Raw genomic sequence first — 25,208 nt, 5'->3', positions numbered from 1 at the left:
CCAGACTTCAGAGCTATTCATATTTTCTTTGTATTTTATAACATGTCCTTAGTTCCAGCCCACAACTTTTCTTCATTCTATGAAAGCTGAGCTTGCATATATGCTTTCTTACTCCTCATCATAGTGATTACCATCAATTAATGTTTACCACTAGCTGTCAAGCAATGTTAGCTGCATAAAATTTTTGTTACTCTTTCCAGTTCTAAGCATGACAAGATACTACATTATCTTACAAATCGATGTGCTAACAGAGACTTTGGCATAGTCCATAACATGCTTTTTGAAAAACATTTGTTTATGGAACAGTGGGAAAAGAATTGTTCAAAGAAATTCAGTGGGTTTTGAATAAGCCTAAAATGATGATGCTTAACAGAAAGTAATAAATAAATATATTTTTTTTTTCCTACAGGATGCTGAGAGTGCTCTGTTCCCCTACCAAGTGCTCAAAAGAATTCATTTTGTTGCATTTTAGAAATTATTTTTGAAGTGTCCTGCAAAAATTTTCTCTGATTTGCTGGCCTTACAATAGAAGAAGAACTAGTTCAAAACTCTTTTTTTTTTTTTTTTGTATTTCAGTGTCATTCTTTGTGGTGAGCCTGGGTGGGACACTGGTTGGCATTTTGTTTGCATTCCTGCTCTCATTGGTCAGCCGCTTCACCAAGCATGTTAGAATCATTGAACCTGGATTTGTGTTTATTATTTCCTACCTGTCCTACCTCACATCAGAGATGCTTTCTCTTTCTGCTATCCTTGCGTAAGTCCCCTTTTATTGTTATCTGTGAAGGGGCTGAGAAGGGAATATAGTTTCTGTAAACATTAAAAGGAAAGACCTAAATTATATAGGGTGGCTACAGAATGTGACACTTATAAATTTTATGCTGAGTATTACTATCTTCGCACTGCAGTAGATTATAATTTGCAAATACCATCATTATTCATCTTCAAAAAGGAATGCAAATTTTCCAGTATTTGCTGTGCAACATGATAATGTCTTTGGCAAAATACATATTTGATTCTTTCTTCTTTGGTGTTAATAATATTTCCGTAATTAACAATTGTCCATTTTTCGTGATTTGTATGTAAAACAATACTTTTCTAAGGAATTCTATGACAGACATTATCTGCTGCTTTCACTTTCTGGACTGTTCTCTTTAGGTCTGCCTAAACTTTGTTTTAGCTTGAGTATCTCTGTGTCATTGTAGATGTTCCTGTGAGTATATTCAATATTTGGAAATCCTACTGCAAACAGATCATTAGTTTAAGTTTCTAGCTAATGTAAACAAGAATTAAACTTTTACACATAAAACAGCATGGTATCCTAAAAAACAGAAGAAACTGAGGTCTTTTATGATCTAATGAAATGCTGTCTTCAGACTTTTGGGGGTCACCTCAGGATGAATGTTTGAGATGTGCTTTTTAACCAGATTAGACAGTAGAATAGTCTCCAAGTGTATTTTTCTTTTTCCTTAGAAATTAATGGTGAGTTTTTATCACCATGTGACAGGCTAGATAGAAATAGTATTAAATGTTACAAGTATTTTCTGAACAATTTTTTTTTTTTGTCCCCCTCCCTTCTCCCTCCAGGATAACTTTCTGTGGCATTTGCTGTCAGAAATATGTCAAAGCTAACATATCTGAACAATCTTCTACAACTGTAAGGTATACCATGAAAATGTTGGCCAGTGGAGCAGAAACTGTTATCTTCATGTTCCTAGGAATTTCAGCTGTAAATCCAGCCATCTGGACATGGAATACAGCTTTTATACTGTTGACTCTGGTATTCATCTCAGTATATAGAGTCATCGGTAAGGGGATGACCTTCTTCTTTGCCTTGCATTATGTTGTTAATATATATTCTTTTGAAAAAAATAAAAATAAAAAGGGGGGGGTTGAATTCTGGGTTTATACCTTTTAAAACAGTCCATTCATTTCAGTTGAATTATGGTTGTTGTCAAGTTAGGAAGGTAGATTTTTTACAATAATCATATGCATCATATGTTGGAAATATAGTAGGATTTCACTTTTGTGAGGACATGACTATCCCAGTGGTTAACATTAATCACATAGTGGCTAACTTTTATTGATGCAGCACACAGCGTTGGCAAAATCTCCCAATGAAATGGACTTTGTTCTATAACTTACAGCCTATCAAAAAAAACTTGTGTCCTGTCAGCCATCTCTTTTCTTCAGCTCCTTCAATTTGGTAATAAAGAGATTGTCTTAAGCTAGTTTTATGGTTGACTTCAGGTTTGAGACACACAGTGATGTAAGACCATATACAATTACACAGAAGGTTCTCTGGCTTAAGAAATAATTCTCAGTGACTGGTGAAAAGCTGAGTAAATAAGACTGTGGCATGTAGGGATTACCCCCTGTCAATGTACTGGGTTTATGTTTGAAATGTTTGCAAACATTTCAAAATACCAGTGATGATTTGCCTAACTATGTAGTTCTATAATTTAATCACTGTCTTGTGTAATAGCAAAGAGCCTAAAATAGCCAAAGAGGGATAGAATTAAGTACTTCTTGAGAGTAATTTTTTATTCTTTACATCACTATGTATTTTGCATATGTACTTATTCCTAGGAAAAAAATAAACAGGTTAGTTTGGTTGTTTATCTTGAATACCTGACTTAAATTTAAATAAAAGCTGAAGCATCTATCTAGTTGACAGGCTTCCTAGACTCTATATTCATATTCTGATTACAGACTCCTGGGCTGAATGAAAGGCTTAGCCCCATGGCCTCCTTTCTAAATAACTTGTAACCGTTGTTAAATTAGCCACCACTCAGTAGCTGCAGATGTGTGTAAAGGTGCTTAAACAAATTTTCACTTTCTTAATTTTGTTATTTGTTGTATTTCTAGAATTAGTGGTTAACAATCCTGTAATAAGTGTGAGCACTAATTAAACAGTAAATATTCAGCAATGACAAAATGCATCCATGAATGTAATTAAGCTTAGAGATTGATAGGTTGCTAAAGACCTGATGATATTAGGCCTTACAGAATTACAACTCTCATGCCCTCAGAGGAGTCAGATTGATGACATGAATTAATTTTGAAGGTCCCCTTCACCACAGGCCTTACAACCTCAAAGTTCTCTAAAAACAGAAGGATTTCTTTTGCTCTGGCTAGCAGACCTGGCCTGCTGTAGTGCAATCACATGCTGTACCACTCTCAGGAGTGGTGAAGCAGCTTTCCTTCTGTATGGTGGGAGCTCTGGGAGACATTGTGATTTCTAGAGCTTTAGGTCTCCTACAGCAGGCAGCATCTCACCTGAAGTCCTGAAGACAATGTGAGCATATGAATACAACCCTGCATAAGGCAATTTTTAGTATGATTTGTAAACAGTACCACATCTTGTCCCTAAATCAATGGTTTTTCAACACATTCCTTGTTTTGTTAAAATACCCCGTGCATATCATTTACTACAGTAATAGAAATTCTATTCCTTCTCAACTGTTAATTTCAAAGGACAGCACATAGCTGTCACTTCCAGTGCCTGTTCCAGAGGAAGGAAATTTCTTGCCTCATACCAGTGGACAGCATTCTCAGAAGGGTTGCTGGATCAAAGAAGAAGATTGATCTAATTCCTTTGGCTAAATGTGAAGGGGAAGGTACCAAGCGGACCCAGCCCTCTTGGCAGTGTTGCAATGGAGAGGGAGATGTAGAGGGAGAGGTAGAAAAAGGAGGTGTAGAAAATTTGTTATGAAATCAGATTGCTGGCATTGTTTCTGTTACACATTGTTGAGATACTGACATTTCATAAGAGTATTTCTAGACACGCTGGCATTTGTTTTTTGTAGGTGTAGTTATACAGACATGGATTCTTAACCACTACCGAATGGTCCAGCTGGAGATAATAGACCAGGTGGTGATGTCATATGGTGGACTACGTGGAGCAGTTGCTTTTGCTCTGGTTGCACTTCTGGATAAGGACATAGTGAAAGAGAAAAACCTGTTTGTCAGCACAACTATCATTGTTGTGTTTTTTACTGTTATTTTCCAGGTAAGTCAAATTCCTAAGCATGTTTCTTGCAAGGAAAAGGAGTCTATCAAAAGTACTGAATGCTGAGAACAGTTCCTAGCTGAAGGTTGCATATTGCTTCACTGAACTGGAAGTATAATTGACTTTGTAATTTTAGTAACAAAGATCCTATTTTATGTTTTCATACAGTACCACAAGAGACAAAAGACAATTTTCTCTGTGCTAAAAAATGTTCAGTCTTAGATGATTGGTATTAATAGTGCTCAAGTTAATATCTGATTAAGCATCCTTCACCTCATGTGAATAACTATAGGGAACAGTCCTTTTTACTGGCAAATACATTCATTAAGTTGATCTACTGGAACCTAAATCCTTGTTTTAAAACATAAAAGTAAGCAGTGGATTAAGAATGTATTTAGCATCCAAAAAAAAATAGTAATTTCTGGATGAAAAAACATGAACTTAAATGGAGATGTGTCACTACATACAAGCTTGGAAGTCTTCTCAAATTTATTAAAAAATTAATTGTGATCACAAACTACTGACGTGCAGAAAACAACACATTCATTAGTATATGAAATTTTTTTTCAGCTTTCCACTACCGTATTTTTCTGTATAGAAGATATGTTTTTCCACTGGTTATTGTCTTTTCAAGTCTTTGTAACATGAGCTGAAGATACTTCATTATTTTACCTCTGAATGGGAGATGGATCAAATGGGGATGTATGAGAAATGCCATATACATGTACAAAACTGCTCTGTTTCTCTTTAACTGTGCAGCTGGAGTCTAAGGCAATTCCTAAGTATTATCATTTTCATTGCCCAGGGATTGACAATCAAACCTTTGGTACAGTGGCTGAAAGTGAAGAAAACTGAACACAGAGAGCCAAAACTGAATGAGAAACTTCATGGCAGGGTAAGATCCTTGTAAACAATGTTGTGGTGTCCTTTGAATTCTTACAGAATGCCTCAAGAGAAAAAAAAATATTAAAGAAATTTTGGTTTTGGAAAGGAGGAGGCAATTATACTGAAATTTGAAGAGAAAAATCCTTCAAATTTTTCAAAAATGTTCATGTAGGCTGTAATGTGTCTTCAGACTGAGTCCAGCGAGGGGACACTCAACTGAAGGTTCTGGTCTGGGGCTGACAGCACTGGGGAAACAGATGTAATAATAGTCTTTTCATCTAAAAGTGTAGGACATTTGCTAGGATAAAGCATGTGGAAGTAAGTTTATTTGTCTTAAATACTGTGTATTCATGGAAAAAAACTGACTTTGCAGTGTGCATATGACAAATAATTCCAGGTTAATGGTAATGTTTTTTGTCCAATTTGAATGGTGTGTGTACCTATATTTCTCTAACCTTTGAAAAGATTTTTTTTTCTCTTCAGATTTATAAAGCTACGTCTTTATTAAGCGTTTTAACACTTGTAGTATGTTAACACTTGTATAAGCTTCTAATCTTGTCTGTTTTCAAGCGGAAGGTTACCTAAAGTGAATCAATAACTTAGTAATGGACATTTTTTTTTTTTTTCCTGAGGAATTCTTTTAAAAACTATTGAATAACTGTGTTACACCTTTGCTATCCAGCAGAAAAGCTGTTTACAGACTGGATATTTATCCAGAAATACAATTTTGATATTTAGCTACTTGAAAGTCAGGATTCTAACCCCAGGAATATAATTTCTCTGCTTTCATGGGATATACTTTACATCTCCGTGAGTAGAATAGGCTGAACAGTAACATTAATCCTGGCACTTTATTGTGTATACTGATTTACCACCATATTCTAGCACATATTGTCTCAGGAGGTACAGCGCTTCCAGAGCTGTATAAGTTGCAGCCTTTAGAGAGAGGGAGCACTGTCCATTCTCAGAGCATATGAGGGAGGCACATAATTTATAATATCGTTTTCACCACTTTCATGTCAGATGTCTTCTGAAACAGTAGTTAGTATTATATTCAGGAATAATCCATATTACACATTCTAAAACCAGTGTGCTGTATATTTTGTAGTAAGTCCAGTATTCAGAGTGAAATGTTAACAACTGTATAAAGAAAAAGATCAAATTCTACCTGCAGCAGCCTTGACTTGAATCAAAATTTATAAAACTCAGGATTGCTATCAGCCATGTGATAAAAAAATCCAGTATGGGATTTTGCCCTGGATGTCAAAAAAATGACTCCTACTCCTACTCTCATGGAAGTACAGATGTTGAAAAGTCTAAAAAGAAACACTAAGGAAAGTTTTCAGCTGACTTAATCATCAGCACTAATAATAGCTCATTACTTTACAGAGCAGAAGTGGAGATGGTAAAATGAGTTGATAAAGAGGCTTAAAATTCAATATTAATAAAGTAGAAACTCAAGTACCTTCTTACTAAGACCCTTGAAGTTAAGAGTAGTTAGTGAATTTGCAAAGAACTGGTTAGAAAGCTCAGGGCCTTTGAAGACAGGCATATGGTAGTTAGCATTTCTCTAAATGGGGAAAAAAATCTGCTTAGCAGCAATAAAATTATTCTGCATAGCCACCTGTTCTAACCTGACATATATTGAGATTTTTTCTCACTATGCCTTTAATTTTTTTGTGATATGAATTCCACTTTTACTTTTCTAGGCTTTTGATCACATCCTTTCTGCTATAGAAGACATCTCTGGACAAATAGGACATAATTATCTAAGAGACAAGTAAGCAGTAAATAACTTGTAACGTTTGAAATACTGCTAGAAAATCTCTGTAAAATAGGACTTGTTAAGCCTGTGAATTGAGGGACAGCAAACATGTCAAGCGTAGTTTAAAAGGTTGTACACTGAAAACACAGCAGCTAATAAGAAAACACTTTATTTTCATCCCCTAAAACTGGAATCTTTTCTCTCTCTGCTACAAGTTCAGACTAGGTGTATGCAAATGCCTCTCAGTTCACATCTCAGGATGAGATTCTCTCAAGGTTTGAGAACTGGCTATTTATATAGAATTTAATCTAAAACAATGATATTTTTTTTCTCTGTGAATACCCCATTTCATGAGCATTTTCTGTGTTTGGGAAACACTAATAAACTCAAATACTATTGTGTGAGTTCTTCGTTCTATTTCTACAAAGGATGGGTTCAATACCTCTAAAAGGGGTTGCAGAGAGCCCTTGAAATTGATTCATATGATTCATTTAAGCCTACTGGTTTGAAACCAATAATGAAAATTATGGATCTTTTCCATTCTCCTCTGTTTATCCGTCTAGAGAGAAGCAAAATTACTCAGATGAAAGATTCAGATACCATTTTCTTTAAACTACATGTGAAATGTTAGCAGGCTTCCCTAAAATAGATGAATTAATGTGAAAAAAGGTCATTAAATATGGATATCTTTAACAGCATTATTAAGGGTCAGGCTGTTACTGTCTCCCTGGATTTAGGTCATTTCATAGGTGCAGACACTCAGTTCTGACTCGCTAATGTCCTGAACTGACTCAACATCAGTTCCGATTAGTTCCAATCCAAAAGTCATGCAGTTGTGTTAGCCTTCTGCAGAGCTCTCCCATATGTCTTATTGAGAAGCTGATAGCTTCGGTTTAGCACTGTACTCATGCAGGTATAGTGGTATACAGCTTCTAGTTGGGAGCTAGATTGCATTTAGCTATTTGTGAGCTCAAGCAGAATTGCTCACCGTTCTGTACCCAGTTACAGGGAGAGTTGCCTTCATTTCCTTTTTTTTTTTTTTTTTTTCTCTAGTTTAATTCTGAAGTAGACTATGTATATGTATATACACATTTATGCTCATACAAAGTGAGAAGGCTTGGATAGTCCAAAAGTTTGAGGCAAGCCAAGAAACTCACCATATGATTTATCCCACCATAATACCTACATTTACTCATGTGAGATAATACATATTTATTCTGATCTGTATTCATTTATGCAGTAGAAAATTCTTATTAGACATTCCAAATAGAACATCCTCTTTTTTTTGATAATTTTAGTCTTCAGCTTAGTTTTTGGGAATTAATTTCAGAAGACTACAATGCAGGGGAATGCATCTTCAGGTTTGAACTACTTACTGTCTTGAGGATGGGGCTAAATATTTTTAAAGTGGCAGATTAGTGTCTGACTTCTTATATGGCAGAAAGTAATTTGCTTTAAGTAATGAGGAAGAGTGGCTTAATGTAGGTTCTCAGTTGAGTGTGTGGTAATCTATTTTGAATGTGACCATGTTAAGTCTCCTTCTTTTGGACTACATGTACATGAAAACACTACTTCCTCAAAGAAGTGACAATCCACGGCATTTTCACCGATGTAATAGCCTGATGTAGATACTGATTTTCAGATCTTCTGATGAATAATTATCAATTCTGTGAATATAATGTTCAACAAAGATATTTTAACTATCAGAATAAAAAGATATAATCTCAAAATTGCCATTGGGCAAGATGGACGGAATCACTTTGGGTAGTGGTTGGTCTCCAAAGTTGCCTCACACACATTAGAGAAAATCTCAAGGAAGGCTGAAGAAAATATCAAAAACAGCCTTAATTTTCTGGAGCTCAAATATGAAATGGCAGATGCCATACTATCAGACAATCTTGGAAGTGTAAATCACAGAAAATACACATCACTTTTATCCCCCAGACTACCAAATGGCATGAATAAGGCCCTCTGCCAGTGCTTTGTGAAGGGCACTGCTATGAGCTGCCTTCCTAGGCTGGTTGTCCTACAATACAGTTGAGGAAAAGCAGATTTCTTTCCAAAGGAGGAAATAAACTTAAACTTTTAGAATGAAGCTAATAAGTATAGAAGTAAATAGTCAGAAGTAGAAAATAATTTAACGTGATCTCCCTGAGTAAAAAATGTCCTAGTGACTCTGAAATGGGACACTGTAATCATAGCACTATTGCTGCTGTAGTATAATTGGGTAAGTAAACCTATTAAATGTTTTGTGACAGCGGCATAGCTGTGTAACAGGCTTTTCCTTAACTTTCTTTAGCTGCTATTTCAAAACCTTCAAAACGAAATCACTCACTTGCTATGCTCACTATTTTCTAAAATTGCTTAGCTCATAAAAAAAATCATTTATGCTAAACTAAAAATGCTGTGATTTTAAAATTGCTTGTTGCCATTAACATGGTTTGTTTAAATTATTAGGTGGTCCAATTTTGATAGGAAATTCCTCAGTAAAGTACTGATGAGAAGGTCTGCTCAAAAATCAAGAGACCGAATCCTTAATGTTTTCCATGAACTCAACTTGAAGGACGCGATTAGCTATGTGGCTGAGGTACTTTTTCACACATTATAGCTTCATATTTCTGCCTTGCCTTGCCTTGCCTTGCCTTGCCTTCCCTTTCCCTCTCCTCTCCTCTCCTCTCCTCTCCTCTCCTCTCCTCTCCTCTCCTCTCCTCTCCTCTCCTCTCCTCTCCTCTCCTCTCCTCTCCTCTCCTCTCCTCTCCTCTCCTCTCCTCTCCTCTCCTTTTTTTTTTTTTTTTAAATTTACAATGTACCCTGAAGTTGATACATTTCAGGAGATATCTAAAAGAAATCCATTTTGATTTCTGCTTTTTTTTTTTTTCTTCTCTGCTTTTTGTTTGTTTGTTTGTTAATCAAAATGGAATTAAGGATTTTGAGTCTCAATATCATCTGTTTGGGTGGCTGTAGTTCTCAGTATCAGCCTGATCCCCCAGTATGAGTATACTGTATATACGTTGCTGTACTTTCCTGTTGGATTTTACTAAAGAACTTTCTAACTATAATCATTGTATCAAAAAGCACTGCAGTTGCAAAGGGATCAGGCAAAGTACTGTCTTTCTAAATGTGTCAACAGAATCTGGCTCCTGCAGAACAGTGGTTTTATGTGATGACAAATCTGATTTGAAGAAGCTCACTTCCACATGATGTGAATATTTGACCTTAGTGGTGAATTCCTGTAATCTCATTCTGCCAGATCACAGTAATTAAAAAAAAAAAAAAAAAAGAGAGAGAGAGAGTGAGAGATGGGTAACTGTATTTCAATGGAATCATAACACCCACACTTCAAAAATTAGGGTTAGAATAATAGAAAATAAAACCACAGAAATTTATGACTTGCAGCAGGAATAATTTTAGAAGTTACAAAATGGAAGAAGGTTACTGCCCTTCTGCTGGAATACTGTTCCCAGACCAGAGCAATACTAATGGATTGTATATGAATTCCTAATCTTCTTCAGTATGAAATTGGCCAGCTTAGTTCAAATCACCATAAATATGCAGCATTCACACAGTGCCAGAGGACAGTTTTAAAAAGGAGTATTTTAAACAGCGATCTCACAGTGATAATCTCTCTATGCCCTTAATCGCCAAGTGAACTCCTTTTTACAGCTAGATGATACAACACTTAGTTTCATTATTTAGGATAAATACTATTACTCCCACTACTGATAATAATGTCATTTTTTTGGAAAATGTGCTACAGCGAGGCAGACTTCTTCCAGTAAAACACGGAATTTCAAAGATTGAATTCACAAAATAAAATCAAGTTCAGAAATTATTTTAGTGTGAAAACTGGGGAGTGGTTCGCAAGATAAACAAATACTTCAGTTTGAGATTTTGTAAATTATCCATAAAGTTTTCAGACTGCTTGAGATCAAGAACTAATATTCTTTCTCATGATGTTTTGGAGGTCACACCTCCAATAAGTAAAGTTAGATAATGAATGTGATGTTGATGAACATGATGAGCATGACGCTCATGTTCAGATACACTGCTGAATCTGTTTAGTAGATTCATTACAATAATTTTATCTTTAACTTGAGCAAATGGCTGTAATGATCACTAAGCCATGCAGTTTTATCCCCAGAATTTTTCCAAAAATGTCTTGAATCTCATACAGTAGTGCCAGATTAAGTTAGATTAGTCATTGTTTGGAAGAGTGACCTTTTCCAGTGTACATTAGCATAGCGCATAAAACAAGAGTAGAGATTTGCCTCTCCCAGATATCCATTGTCTTCTCAGCTGCAAGAAACTCAGGAGTTCATAAATTATTTTTATAAATTTGTCTTTCTCCAACTCTGCTGTTATGCTGCATCTGTTCAATGAACAACAGCTCGAGTGAGTTCAGTCTGAACCTAAATAAATTCCTTACAACTGGGAGGGGAGATCCTAATCCAGGAAATGTGAAAATAATCCGCAGGAAATGAATAGGAGCAATTTATAAGTATAGAATCACCAAATCATTTAGGTTGGGAAAGACCTCTAAGATCATCTAGTCCAGCTTTTAACCTAACAAATATAGTATATAATATAATATTTTTCTTACCACTACCACTTTTCAGAGACACAGTATAGGATTCTGAAAATAGCTCCTCTGCATTTTCCTCAAGGTGCCAAAGAACAAATAGCATATTCTTATAAGTAGGTACACTTCCAGAAGCTTACTTTTGTCAGTTTATACATGCAACTTTGAAAACAAACCTATTTAATTATTAGGCCATACTCTAATGAGTGTGGGCATCTGACTCAGGTAAGATTAGTTTTCACTCTAAGTTCTTTCCATCCAGATCATCTCTGAGATGACTGCAAATAGCAAAAAGTCCTAGGATGTTTTGTTCTGGTAGCAAATCATTATTGCATAGTATACAATAAAACATATAAAAGATAAATAAGGATTTAGATAAAGGCAATAACACTTTTTCATAAGGACACATAAGGCTTATCACACAAATGTGATTCCAAAATATATTTTTAACATGAAACATTTCATGGAAATATCAGCATGATTTGTACAGATTCTTGCTGCAGACAGCAGTAGTTATGCCATTTGCATATGGCAGCCTGAAATGATCTGCATTTTCTGGTTCACATTTTGCTCTAAATGTTTACAGCCATAATATGTCTTATTTCTTTCTGTGGCCAGGGAGAACGTAGAGGTTCCTTGGCATTTATACGTTCTCCAAGTACAGACAACATGGTGAATGTGGATTTCAGCACCCCACGCCCGAGTACTGTGGAAAGCTCTGTGTCTTATTTACTGTAAGTAACTTGGACTGATTGTTTTTGTCTTCTGTTTGTTTTGTTATGTGTGAGGAAATGCAAGAAAAACAAGAAAAAAGAAAAAAAAAGTTACAAAATTTGTAAAATGTCAGTTACAGGGGCTTCATTCACTATTTTTTTGAACTTTAATTAATCTTTTCCTCACACATAACATGGGTTATAGAATGCTGCTATATGGTAGCATTTGGCAAACAAATTTTGCAGTAAAGGTTGGAAGATGAAGCAGACAACCACATTACAGTTGTTTCATGTGCTTTTTGTTCATCAGTTGCTATAGGTGTGGCTAGATGTCATTTCCGTGTCTACTCCAGAAAAAGTCAGGAGAGAGCCAAGGAAAAAAATTACTGCTTCATTAACTCATGAGTCTTTCACAGAACAGCCCTTCTTTCATGTAAATGGAGAAATAAATGCTACACCCACTTGAAAGACAAAAATCAATACTCTTCTCAATTTTCTCATTAGGTATTTTCATGTAGCCAATTTTTACTTCATCTTTTAAAAGTGCTGTTTGTATTTTGTATTCTTGTTCAGGAGAGAAAAGGCTGGACCGGTTTGCCTCGACATGCAAGCTTTAGAGCAGAGGAGGAAAAGTATTCGGGACACAGAAGATACAGTTGCTCACCACACCCTACAACAGTACCTGTATAAACCTAGGCAGGAGGTGAGAGTAAGAGGTTGAGAGCAGAAGGTTGGAAGCAAAACTGAGAAGGAAAGAACCCATCCCCAAAATCCATCCTTGAGGGAGATAGGCTCTTTGTCTATATTCTTTCTCACGTATGGACAGCCTTCTTTCACAGAGCTAGTGCCTTTGATTTCACTGGGGCTAGTGGAATGCAGAACTACATCCAATATACGTTCAGATTAACTGGGGCGTACCAACTGAAGTTTCAGACACTTAGAGGTTTATTTGGAATAACTGTCACTCTTTCTTAGGTATACTTAAAATTTGCAGATTTATACCTGTTTCATGGTCAAGAGAGAGAAAGAAAAATAGGATTTTCATTAATGCCTTTAAATTAGCCTTTGGTTCATTCTTTTTCAAAGAGTTGTTTTCGTGGCATGACACTGCATGCATTGACTCAGGGCTTCCAGCTGTATTTCTAAACAAATGAATGTTGTCTTCCTTTCCTGGTAACAGCACAAACACCTGTACAGTCGACATGAGATCATGCACAGTGAAGATGAGAAACAAGACAAGGAAATTTTCCATAGGACGATGAGGAAGCGCTTAGAATCTTTCAAGAGTACCAAACTAGGAATAAACCATTCCAAGAAGCTGAATAAAATCCACAAGCGAGACCGGGGCCAAAAAAGGGTAAAATACTTGCATAAGGACCCAGATGTAGCCACCTATTATATAAAGTAAGGAGAGGGCAGGGAGGACTCTGAAGGGTCCTATGTCCTGCATTTATCTCTATCCTATAGAACTTCATGAACTTAAAGGGCCTAAGCAAGAAGAGATTGAACTATCAGATGACTCAAGGGGCATCTTCTCACACGCTGCTTTTCTCTATGCTTTGGGACCCTTTTTCTGGGTGAGAGATTTTTGATCACTTGAAAAACAGCAGATCTTGAGCCATGCTAGAACACTATGGGGAGCTTTTGCAGGGTAGACGTAGCAGGGTAGCACCATAGCAAAGAGCTTTCCATAAAATTTGCACGAAATTAAGAGGGAACTTACAGCATATGAGAGACAAAGTTCCTTTCTTTTCCTTAGTTAGTAGGAGTATAAAGGCAAAAACTGATGACAACCATATTGAATCTCAAGAAAAGATTAAAACAGATTTCAGGTTTATACTGCTCAATTGCGATTTGAAAAGATATTACTGCATTTGCTCTCTGATGGTGGTAGCATTTTTCTTGATTTTGTTTGTTTGTTTTCTTTTAGCGAAACAGCAATGTCATACCAAATGGAAAAATACCTTCAGAAATTTCAGTACAAGATTTTACATTAAAGGAAAAAGGTAAAAAGACCAGTGTCCTTAACTGCATTTTACCAGCTACATTGTCTGTAAAGCATCACTGAAAAAAATCATGATATGCAATGTTGAAGCTATTAAAGAGGAACTTCTAATTATAACTCAGAGTGGAGAACTGGTCCATGCTTAAATGCAGAGTCTGGGTAATTTAGAAGTTGTTTTTCTAGGCTGCTGGATGACAAACCAAATTTGAATTGGCATTCTTACTCATATTTTTAAAATATCATATTTATATTTTGAAAACAAAATAATGCACTGGCTACAACATAGATATCTTCCATCTTCCTTTTGAATAAGCTGTAAAGAGCAAGTTTTGCTATATATATTTTTTTTAATCACAGCAGGATATGTCTGCCTGAGACACCATTTATTTTGACTGGCAGGGACAATACAAGCTGGGTAGGTCGTTCAGTGCTGTCTTGTCGAAGAACACAGTTCATATAAGTCATCTTCTACTAGGAAAAAAAAAAAAAGCTTATTTGGAGGACACTCTTAACAAGTGGTTTATTTAGCAGCTTTTGTGAAATTGATTTGATGGCAGTAGAATCAGTGATAAGTTCACCAGCTTCAAAATCAGTCAGAATACTAATGCTGACTTCAGTCTAATGATGAAAATGCAGTGACAGGTCTTTTTAAGGGAACATGTTTATCAACATGTGAGCACTGAAGGCACAAAACAGCAGCAGTGGTGGTCGTATGTCAAAGATTTGTTTCCTTCAGTCCCAGAAAAGCAGACAATTCTATTAGTCAAGAGTTTATCCAGAATGTGAAATCTCTATCATAGCACTGGATAACAATGCAAAGCTGAAACCTTTGTTGGGTTCCTTGAAGTAATTGGTACCTAAGCTGTAGACTGCATCTATATGTACATACTCATTTCAATGCTACAACTGTTAATTAATTTTTGCCCTTGTCTAGATCCTTGCTAAAGATATATCTTTGCTACATGTACCAGCATCATATTGTACTTTTCTGTCAGAACTGACACAAATCTCTAATCAACTGGACTTTTTAAAATTTATTTATTTTTATTCCAGATTTGGAGTTTTCTGAAGCAGAAGAAAATAATGATTATGAAACTTTGCATCTAGGAAAAGGAGTTGATTTTCTGGCTGATGTGACCAAGCAAAATTTTGCAGAAAATTCTACTGGTAAAAATATTAATTACATGAAGATTTTTTTTCTCAATTGTAAAAAAAAAAAAAAAACATTACTAGAAATGTTGTTGCTTTAGCTTTTTTGTTGTTGTTTTGATTTGATCTGTTTTCTTAGAATTGATATTAATGGTAAAAGATAACATATTTTGGTTATATGAAATTATGAAGAGTATCAGATTTACTACTAATAATACTGACAGAAGTTGTGAAAATGACTGCCTAACCCAGACCTAAAACTACTAATTATATCCAGCAACATAAAATGTTATTTTAGAGTTATCCTACCTCACAGTCAATACGAGTAGTTTGGAGTTGATTTCTACCTGCATTTAAAGTACTTAACTGTGATTCATTTCATGCTTCTTCTTTCATGCAGGATTTCTTTCAGAATTGGCATCTCCTTCAGTTCCTCACAGGTTCATAGAAGTCTCTGAAAAGGGCAGATTTACAATATTTTCTGGAGCATTCCTGATGATTTCCTGTCCTGAATCATAGAATCATAGACTCATAGAATGGTTTGAGTTGGAAGGGACCTTAAAGATCACCTCATTCCAAACCCCTGCCATGAGCAGGGACACCTTCCACTAGAGCAGGTTGCTCAAAGCCCCATCCAGCCTGGCCTTAAACACTGCCAGGGATGGGGCAGCCACAGCTTCTCTGGGCAACCTGTTCCAGTGCCTCACCACCCTCTAAGTAAAGAGTTTCTTCCTTATATCTAGTCTAAAACTACCCTCTTTTAGTTTAAAGCCATTACCCCTTGTCCTATCACTACAGTCCCTGACAAAGAGTCCATCCGCAGCTTTCCTTTTAAATGTTAAAGGTCTCCTGGTCTCCCTGGAACCTTCTCTTCTCCAGGCTTAACAACCCCAACTTCCTCAGCCTGTCTTCATAGGAGAGGAGCTGCAGCCCTTTTATTATCTTTGTGGTCCTCCTCTGGATTTGTTCTAATATTTCCATGTCCTTTTGTGCCAAGGACCCCAGGGAAAGGCTCCAAAATATCAGATTGAATGTATACCAGAGATTATATGATGTGATTTGTAAGGCTTTAACATTTAGTATATTTTTAGCACTTTTGTGTCTGAATTCTCAGCATATGTAACATCATGCATACAGTGAAGAAAAATTCCTGTGTCTGTACTCTTTTGACAGTCATGCTGATATAACCTTTTACCTACACCATTACAAATTTCATATTTGAGTATGTGTAAAGACATCCAGAAATCAATCCAGAAATAAGTGGGTACCATGTTTTAGACCTAGACTGGTTTTTACAATTTCTTTTTCTGTTTAAACACTACAAATTTGGTATCTATATTAAAAGGTTCCTTTTACATACTTCTGTGGCCTGCTTCAGTGCCCTCATACACACCTTGTTCCTTTACGGAGTTGGGCAGTTCATGTTTTTTCATTTTTTTCCCATCTTTTGCTTCTTTTTGTGGATTCAATTTGAATTTTTCTGCAGTTATTTCAAGGTTTGCTTTATTTTGTTTAAGGGATGTATTGGTTTGTTCTTTTAGTGATTTTATTTCTTAACTTTAGATATTCTAACCATAACTGGATGTTATATCCAATTTTTCTCTAAAAGAAATCCAAAATGACTAGCAATAACCAAGCCAGAAAGAGCAAACTATGTGTGTATAATGGTATATTTGCCTATTTCTCTTCTTCTTCTTTTACAAAGCATTTTGTTGTATTACCAAGAAATTATTTTGATTAATTGTATTTGTCACTTGTGAACTTGATTTTAGGCATTGATAACCCAGTATTTTCAGCTGATGATGATCAGAGCATCTACATGAAGTTCTCACCATGGTTGTCTAGTGAAGATACTGTGGTACCATCACAAAGGGCCCGAGTGCAGATCCCATATTCTCCAAACAACTTCAGACGGCTCACTCCATTCCGCCTCAGCAATAAATCAATAGATTCCTTCCTGCTAGCAGATGGCCCAGAGGATCGACCCAGATCTTTTCTCCCAGAATCAACACATATGTAATATCTTAAAAGAGATTATCACCTTTATTTTTAATCAGTCCTCCTATCAACCCTGACTACTGACAAGAAGTTTACTTTTCTGATTTTTCTTTTCTCAGAGCGTCTCTTTCCTTCCTGACTTTTTCCTACAACTAAACATCTTTGATTTTCCTTCTGTTTGAATAATAGAACATCTTTCTATTTTTCTTCTACAGAAAAGCTACCCAGCTATTAGAGGTCAAGTGCCTTGCTATTTTTACAGAAGATAAGGGTCTTGCTCTTTGTTTTGTCTTGAAATTTTTAAACGCTAAGTAAAAGGTATTCCAAACACCAGAATGTTTTTGTATCCATTTTCAAGAGGCTCCACATTTCTTGGTTAGTCAGTTCTAGAAGATAAAATTAATACCCGAATTCCCTAACATGGGGTTATTCTAATTCAAACAACTCAAAACTCATTGTTCTTTCAAGTGACACAGTAAGGGCTGTCTTCAGGTATAAGCAAGGTAGGCTGAAGTGCCATAAAAACAATCCAGCTGCTGATGCCAAAGCACAAGTTTTGCCTGTCTACATCTCTCATCTTTTGCCTAAGAGGTCAAATGAGCCATTTAAAACATCAGATTCTATTGTATTCCTGTGTACATTAGGAACAACAATGCTAGACCAGCAATGAGCTGGTCTGATTCTCTTGTTCTTAACATGATTAGAATATGATTTTTGACTCTGTTGCTAAGAAGTCTTGAGTCAGTTTTGAACACTTGACCAGTTGTAGTGCGCAACCAGTGCAAATGGTCTCATCGCTACAAGTACCCAATGACACTGCTAGTGTACTTATTTTCTTTACAATAGAAAACATCAGAGTTTCCCCTACATGGGTGGAGACTATTACACAGCAGCCAGACTGTGAAGAAGCAGAATTCCAGTTTGGGTTAGAGCTTTAATCTTAAACTGTGAATTTGTCTTAATCCATATCTTATTCTGAAAACAGAAAAATGCTTGGCTTTTTTGATTCAGTAAATAATCTGTTGACTAATATCTTAGAAAAATGAAGTGACTCTGGGTTTAGATTAATATCCTACTTGCCCTTTAATTCTTGTTCCATGAAAATTTTCCACACCATAAAATGCGGCCTTCATTCCTATAATCAACACAGTCAATGCTGTAAATGAGGTGGGTCAGGTCACAGTTCAGCCATCATAATTGAATAGAACACAGGGCAATGGGGGGGTTTATGCAATGAAATGAGATAGTCAATTTCATCATGAATTAGCTTTTGTGGAATCCACAATCACAAATGTATAACCTAGTGTCCTCTATGCATCAACAAATAAAGGAATGTGGAAAGTTGAAGGTACTTAAATGATGAAAGTTTGTACAAAGATCTCAGGGTAAAAGTGAATGGTGCATAATTTTGATTTCAGAAGAAATTCATAATCTTTGGAAAAGAAATAGAAAAGGAAGTGTTCATTTTTTCTTCTGTTCTGGCTTCTATCTTGCAAAAGATGTGCTAGTTCAAGCATAATTTCAGAAAGCACATCTCTTTACTGGAGTGGCCTGTAGGTCTGAATTGGTTCTAATGCTCAATTCCTTATGAATGCATCTTTGCTTGTTTTCTAAATGATGTTTTAAAATAAATGCTAGGTTAATTAAAGAACTGTGAGTTACCTATATCCTGATTAAAAATTGGAACAATGAGCAGCATTCTGAAAGGAAAACTTCTCCCTGACACTTATTCACACTGAAATTCTCCTCGCTTTTTTTTTTTTTCATTTAGAAGTTAGTCATAAAATATTGGCATGTTACTTTCTGAACATTTCCTTGCTAACCTTTGTTCTTTTTCTCCATTCTATTGCCTTAATTATAAGAGACTTTATTATTCAGAGCTGCTATGTACAAGTTCTTGTGCAGGCATATATATTCTTGTGCTTTGATATATCAAAATCACTTCTTTGGAAGTGTTTTGGGAAGTTAGATTTCCTGAGCTAATAAGCTGAGACCTCAATTGCTCTCAGAAACACTACTCTCAATTATCTACTTAATAAAATTCTCCTATTAGGAGAATTATATTGAAATTTCAATTAATAGGTTTTAAAAAACAATGTACATTGGAAACGAAAAGTGGAAATATGAGGATTTGCTACATAGTTTAATGTATAAAGAAAACAGGTCATTTTCAAGAAGAAATTGTTTCTCTGGTGAAATGCTTTTCTTTGAAAAAGCACAATTTCTTTCAAAAGTTTCTGAAAGATTTCCTGCTGAGCATTAGGACTAAATGGCTCAAGATAAAGGTATACCTTAATGACCAGACGATGGCTCCATTTCCTAAGCATTTGAAGCAGACAGCTTTCATCACACTGAACTCAGTTTTGCCTGATTCTCAGCAAGGACAGAAAGTGTAATATACTCACTTGAGGTTGTCCAGGACAGAAGTTGGGACAGGGTACAATTCCCCACCTCAAAAACTATCTTAAACCACACACTTTAATAAGACTTTTGTAAGAATAGCCAAAACCAAAGCCCAATAGCCAGCACAGTAATATAGAAAATGTATACGTACAGTTTAATGTATATTTAATTGTATTCTCTAGGTGATATGGACCATGATGTTGAAATGACAGAATACTCCTCTTCAGACGACAAATTGCCTTCTTATGCATCTGACCAACTAAACCAAAACCAAAGTGTTTCAGAGACTCCCCACCACTTCTTTCCATCCTGTCTTCAAATGCCTTGGACACATAACTATTATTCCTTGGAAAACAGAGGGAATATATCTCTTTCTACTGTCTCTGAGTATATAGGTTCTTGTGACCCAAGCATACCTGATCTCTTCTGGGAAGCAGGTACAGATTCAAATAACAAAGAGACAGTAAACTCAGGTTATGGTTCCGAAGTTAGCTATAAATCAGAGAATTCACAAGAAGAGAATTCTCTGCTTATACCTGAAGGGCTGGAAGACTCTTACGTGAAGGAGCCCCAAGAGAAGAAAATTTTGCTTGATGTACAAGGAAATTACAGATCTGCAGCAGCCAGGCGTGTACAAAGTCGACGTTCTTTTCACAGGCCAAAACCTCTGCAACACCCTAAGCTTCAGAAACTAGCATCTCTTCCAACATCTTGCCATGTCCCTCCACATTCTTTGGAACAAGAGGAAACACAGCTGTGAGCCAGGGTTTATCTGAAAGGAGAAGATGAGAGAGAATAAGTTGAATAAAGGGCTTCTGTAAAAATAGAGAGCAACCTATTGGTTGGTTCAAGGGGCCTAGAATGGTTGCCATAGAATGGTTTCAGATGGAAAGGAAGTGGCATCCCATGATACCAGAAACACTGGAGCTTTGTTGCTGCATTTACATTTTTAAGTCCTCGTTCATATTGAAAGGGTGTGTAAAGAAGGGAAAATATGCCTCATTATTTTTCATGTAGACTGTTACAAAAAACAATATTTTTGGAGGGCTAAAGCAAGAAGCTTTTCAAATGGTAATTATTTTTTTAACATAGAAATAGTTTATTATGCCATATATTCCCAGTAAATACATTTATTAATGAAATAGGCTGCATTTGTTGCTTCAGTAATGGAATTCATTATTTATCATATATGAAATTAATGTAGGAGAAACCAATGGCTAGCCTCTTGCCTGCTAAGTCTACTCTGACTGAATGGATCAGTGCCTTTTACAAGTGGAATCTAAAGAAAAAATATTTTACTGCTCTTGAATATTTGTGTTACTGAGTAGTTGCATGATATAGACTCTGGTGGAAATCTTTGCAGGGAGGGGGAAGCCCTGGCATCTTGATATTCAGTCAAGGCCTCCAGGATGGCCATTTCCGTCATTTACCATCATTTCCTGTACTCAGTAACATTGGACTGAAAGAACATCCAGAAATTGTTCAGAGTTTTAGCTTGTGTGGTCACAAGCAATTCATTTCACATTCTTAATTAAGCTGCTTTTTCTAAAATAGCCTCACTCAGATGGAATTTTAAATATTTTTCATTTGTCCTGGTGCTTTGGAAGACAACTTCCAAATACACTGTTAGATTATTTTGTTAATTTATGTATGAGCCACTTACTATAACTGATTGGGATAATGGCCTCTCAGATGCTATTTTTTGTTTTGCCATGAGGGTTAGTGCCATGATGACTCAGGATGTTTGTGTTTTAAAGTACTGTACAGAGGTAGTTTGGCTATTGTGTATGTATACATCTGTTTGTGTTAGGAACTTTTTTTTTCCTTCCACATTTCTGTTAAATGATAGTAGTTAAGATTGCACTAGACTCCTAGTGTGTATGAATCTGACTTTAAATTGCTTTGAAGCCAGCTGGAGACTTCAGTGAAAGTCAACTCAGATGAAGACTCAGTAAAAATTAAAACTCTGAGACTTGTCATGTATGTATAATGATACATGCCATCCTGCTTCTGGCAAAGGCCTTTGGCCTATCTGTACTTCACCCTGATTGACTACAGTCCTGAAACTTTGGTTTGAAATGTTCAGTGGTATAAGTTGCAAAGTTTCTGTGACATCAACAGGAGATGGGTACTTAACTATTTCTGTGAACCTAATATGTACCTTATATCTACTTAATATGAATGTAAACTATTTGTAAATGAGATAAGTCAGTTTCAGGAAGGTATCTGAATTACTAAACACTGGATCCAGCAGAGGCTTTCTTTGGTAAATTTTATTTTATCGTTGGGAATTAGTGGTTGCTTCACTCTACCTACCAAGATTTTGAAAGGTTCTCTGGTTGATTCTGTGTCAGATGTCCAGTTACAGATTTACACAGACACACAAAAGAGTGGAGCAATGTGTTAAAATTTGGGTCCATGGCTTTTTTTAATTTTTGTATCCTTTGCTAATATTGCCTGTTAGGCTAGTAAAAATTGCAGAAGTGCAATGGCAGTTGTCACATATAAACCTAGATACATAACCTATGCTTTTAGAGACATGGTTTGGAGTACTGGTTCTTTTGATATCAAACTACAAACAGCTTTTTTTATGTGGTCATCTTGGGCACTGATACAAATCAGTGTCCCTAACTGAAAATCTCCAGTTCCCAGAGCTCTTCTTGTCAATGAGGGTCATGAGATATAAGATTGTCACCAGTAAGGATGTTAATTTTATAATTCCATAATGTAAATACATTTTCTGTGAACTGAGTGCATATGCACGTACTATTTTGGTGAAGTATTTTAATGCTGTTCCAGATATTATAATTGGAATGAGTATTGGAATTTTAGTGATCAGAACAGACATATAATAAGACCATGACTGATCCCAGATATTAGCACTTAGAAAGTGCAATGTGCCAAAATCTAACCTCCAGTCTCATAGCATAATGCTGAAGTCCAACACCAAATTTGGCAAGATGCTGGTGAGGTATTGGCTTTAACAAAATACTTTCATTTCTTATTGCTGTTTGTGGTACAGAGGTCATTGCTGTCTTTCAGTCAGAAGACTGGACCGTGTTTTCTTCATGCTTGCTAGAGTACTCCTAGTCTATTCATGCACAGGCTACCTCAATAAATCATTTGTAAATCCTGATCAGCAGATGTGAGTTTTCACCAGATAAGTTTTGCACACACAAATGTATGCAGTTTTAAAAATCACGCATTGTAAGATTTTTCATGTTCTTGTATGCTCTTATGATAAATGAGAGGATCAGTAGCACTATGGTGTTTACAAAGTCAGCAGTCTCTGTGAGGAGTCAGTAGGATCCTGTTTTCTTTTAAGAGGGCTGTGGGCTGTAGAAGTTTTCGCAAAACAAACAATATACCATTTCTTAACAACAGAAGAAATGGAAAGGCACTATATACAAAGTGCTCTCCATTGACTTCCAAAAGCCTTAAACCTTGTGCATATTATAAAGGGCAGTGTCACCACAGTTGAACAGATGAAGGATAAAATGGACAATGACTTTTCCTGGAATGGTTTGCATTATTTATGAAGCTCTTGTGACTCTGGAAGATGTTTTCTAGTACAGTTGCCTCCAATTTAAAGTTTTGGTGGCATAGTTTCTCAGTTTGAGATGCGATGAAAAAAGTCTCACGTTCCCAGTTTGTACACAGGGAAAATAACTCTCAGCTAGAATATAATAGATTATTCTAATTCCTTATTTTTTTCCAAGGCAATTGCTCCCAATGTTTACTAGGGATTGCAATTTTTTGCAAAATCCTCAGAGTTTCTTAGTCTTCAGAAGTACATGTGGATCAACTGTAGTATTATTAAGGGTAACAAAAATGAATGCAGTTCTTTTCCTAGGAACACACTGATTTATGAAGTCTGTCTGTTTTCCATACCATTGCTATAGAAGGTTGAATGGACATCACCACAGACATTTTGGGCATCTTTGCTGTTGGTTTTGTTCTCTTCCTTCTTCCTCAATTGTAATCTCCTACTTTCTGTCTGTGGTAGATGGCATTATGTTGATAAAGAAAGAAATTCTGGTCTCAGCAGCTTACATGTAAGAAAAACATATAAGTGCATAAGAAAGTATATATAAGAAAAGCAGGTTATAGGACTTCATCATCTGTCTCACATTTTTTTCTGTACTCTTTCTATGTACTTTCATATTTCAGTACATGTCCTGAGGGTACAAGTTTTTGCTTGCTTCTTCAGCGTACTTGGTCACAGCAACATATATTTAGAGCTGCTGAGAATCTGTTTGTATCGGCTTATTTTTTCACCATGTGAGATAGCAGTTAATTAGATTGGAATGTTCAGTTGGCAAATCAGTTCACCTCCAGTGAGGATAATTCAGTTCTTGCTGAGCTTTCCTTGCTGAAAAGCGTCTAGATTTGTGTTTGTGTGTGTATGTGTTTCTCTGTCAAAGAAAGTCAAGTTGGGAATTCCACAGTTACTATTTATTTAACTTGTAACTTTGGTCCACCTTGTTGTAAAAAGTTGAAATGCAAAAATATTTGATGTCTTTTCTATATTTTTCTCCATGTATAGGATTAATTTTAACAATGTTCATTATGCTGCATTATTACATAGCAATGTTAAAAAAAGGTATGACCTGCATTCAGATGAATTCTGTCTCTCTGAGCTGTGAAGATAATTATATGAAATTATGTTTTACAGATATATGGTCTAACCAGAGATTTATGTAACAAAGGCTGTAAAATAATCACGTGCCTTAAATTGTCACTCTTTTGAGTGCTGCTGTTTGGAGATTTTTGTGTGTACTTTCCAAGAGGTGTCAATTTACTGCATATATTTTTAAATAAGTCAAGTTGTTCTGCTAATGTGTCCTTTTAGAAATATTTTAACAGTATATCATAATGAGAAGTTTGGCAATAAATTGTACCATTTTTGGTGGAATCACACTGCTTTGGCAAGACTCAATTATTCAGCACATTTAGAGAAGGCTTTCCACACAAGACTTCTGATAAAATGAACTGTTTGAATTTAGGGCTCGGTACTGGGGCCGGTCCTCTTTAATATCTTTATCGATGATCTGGATGAGGGCGTCCAGTGCACCCTCAGTAAGTTTGCAGATGACACCAAGCTAAGTGCGTGTGTCGATCTGCTCGAGGGCAGGAAGGCTCTGCAGGAGGATCTGGATAGGCTGGAGCGATGGGCTGAGGTCAACTGTATGAAGTTCAACAAGGCCAAGTGCCGGGTCCTGCACCTGGGGCGCAACAACCCCAAGCAGAGCTACAGGCTGGGAGATGAGTGGCTGGAAAGCTGCCTGGCCAAGAGGGACCTGGGAGTATTGGTTGATAGTCGGCTGAATATGAGCCAGCAGTGTGCGCAGGTGGCCAAGAAGGCCAACAGCATCCTGGCCTGCATAAGAAGCAGTGTGGCCAGCAGGTCTAGGGAAGTGATTGTGCCCCTGTACTCGGCTCTGGTGAGGCCGCACCTCGAGTACTGTGTTCAGTTTTGGGCCCCTCGCTACAGGAAGGACATGGACGTGCTCGAGCGAGTCCAGAGAAGGGCGACCAAGCTGGTGAGGGGTCTGGAGAACAAGTCTTACGAGGAGCGGCTGAGGGAGCTGGGCTTGTTCAGCCTGGAGAAGAGGAGGCTCAGGGGCGACCTTATCGCTCTCTACAGTTACCTTAAAGGAGGCTGTAAAGAGGTGGGGGTTGGTCTGTTTTCCTACGTGCCT

The 25,208-nt window shown here is 36.5% G+C and overlaps 2 protein-coding genes across 5 annotated transcripts in view; both read left to right on the top strand.

Moving 5' to 3' along the window:
- Positions 1-19,828, top strand: part of SLC9A3 (solute carrier family 9 member A3) — a 52,589-nt gene extending 32,761 nt beyond the window's left edge. For 2 of the 4 annotated variants that reach the window (XM_083822844.1, XM_083822842.1), the window contains 13 exons: positions 577-754; positions 1,585-1,805; positions 3,807-4,009; positions 4,815-4,904; positions 6,604-6,674; positions 9,117-9,246; positions 11,857-11,972; positions 12,525-12,654; positions 13,132-13,308; positions 13,882-13,957; positions 15,010-15,123; positions 16,878-17,121; positions 19,689-19,828. In XM_083822844.1, the coding sequence (XP_083678970.1) occupies positions 577-754; positions 1,585-1,805; positions 3,807-4,009; positions 4,815-4,904; positions 6,604-6,674; positions 9,117-9,246; positions 11,857-11,972; positions 12,525-12,654; positions 13,132-13,308; positions 13,882-13,957; positions 15,010-15,123; positions 16,878-17,121; positions 19,689-19,692 (1,754 nt within the window). In that variant the 3' untranslated portion in view covers positions 19,693-19,828. Of the gene's footprint in view, positions 1-576; positions 755-1,584; positions 1,806-3,806; positions 4,010-4,814; positions 4,905-6,603; positions 6,675-9,116; positions 9,247-11,856; positions 11,973-12,524; positions 12,655-13,131; positions 13,309-13,418; positions 13,845-13,881; positions 13,958-15,009; positions 15,124-16,877; positions 17,432-19,688 lie in introns of those variants that run through there. The other 2 variants (XM_083822843.1, XM_083822845.1) reach the window with 2 other exon arrangements.
- Positions 17,571-24,822, top strand: LOC310893618 (uncharacterized protein). The gene has a single exon (XM_083822847.1). It carries the CDS (start codon positions 19,694-19,696, stop codon positions 20,264-20,266), a length of 573 nt encoding a protein of 190 aa, XP_083678973.1. The 5' UTR covers positions 17,571-19,693; the 3' UTR covers positions 20,267-24,822.
- Positions 24,823-25,208: the final 386 nt, after the last annotated feature.

This window comes from Anser anser (assembly GCF_964211835.1).
Source record: "Anser anser genome assembly, chromosome: 2".
NCBI classification, from domain to species: Eukaryota; Metazoa; Chordata; class Aves; order Anseriformes; family Anatidae; genus Anser; species Anser anser.
This window is presented reverse-complemented; position numbering and strand designations above follow the sequence as displayed.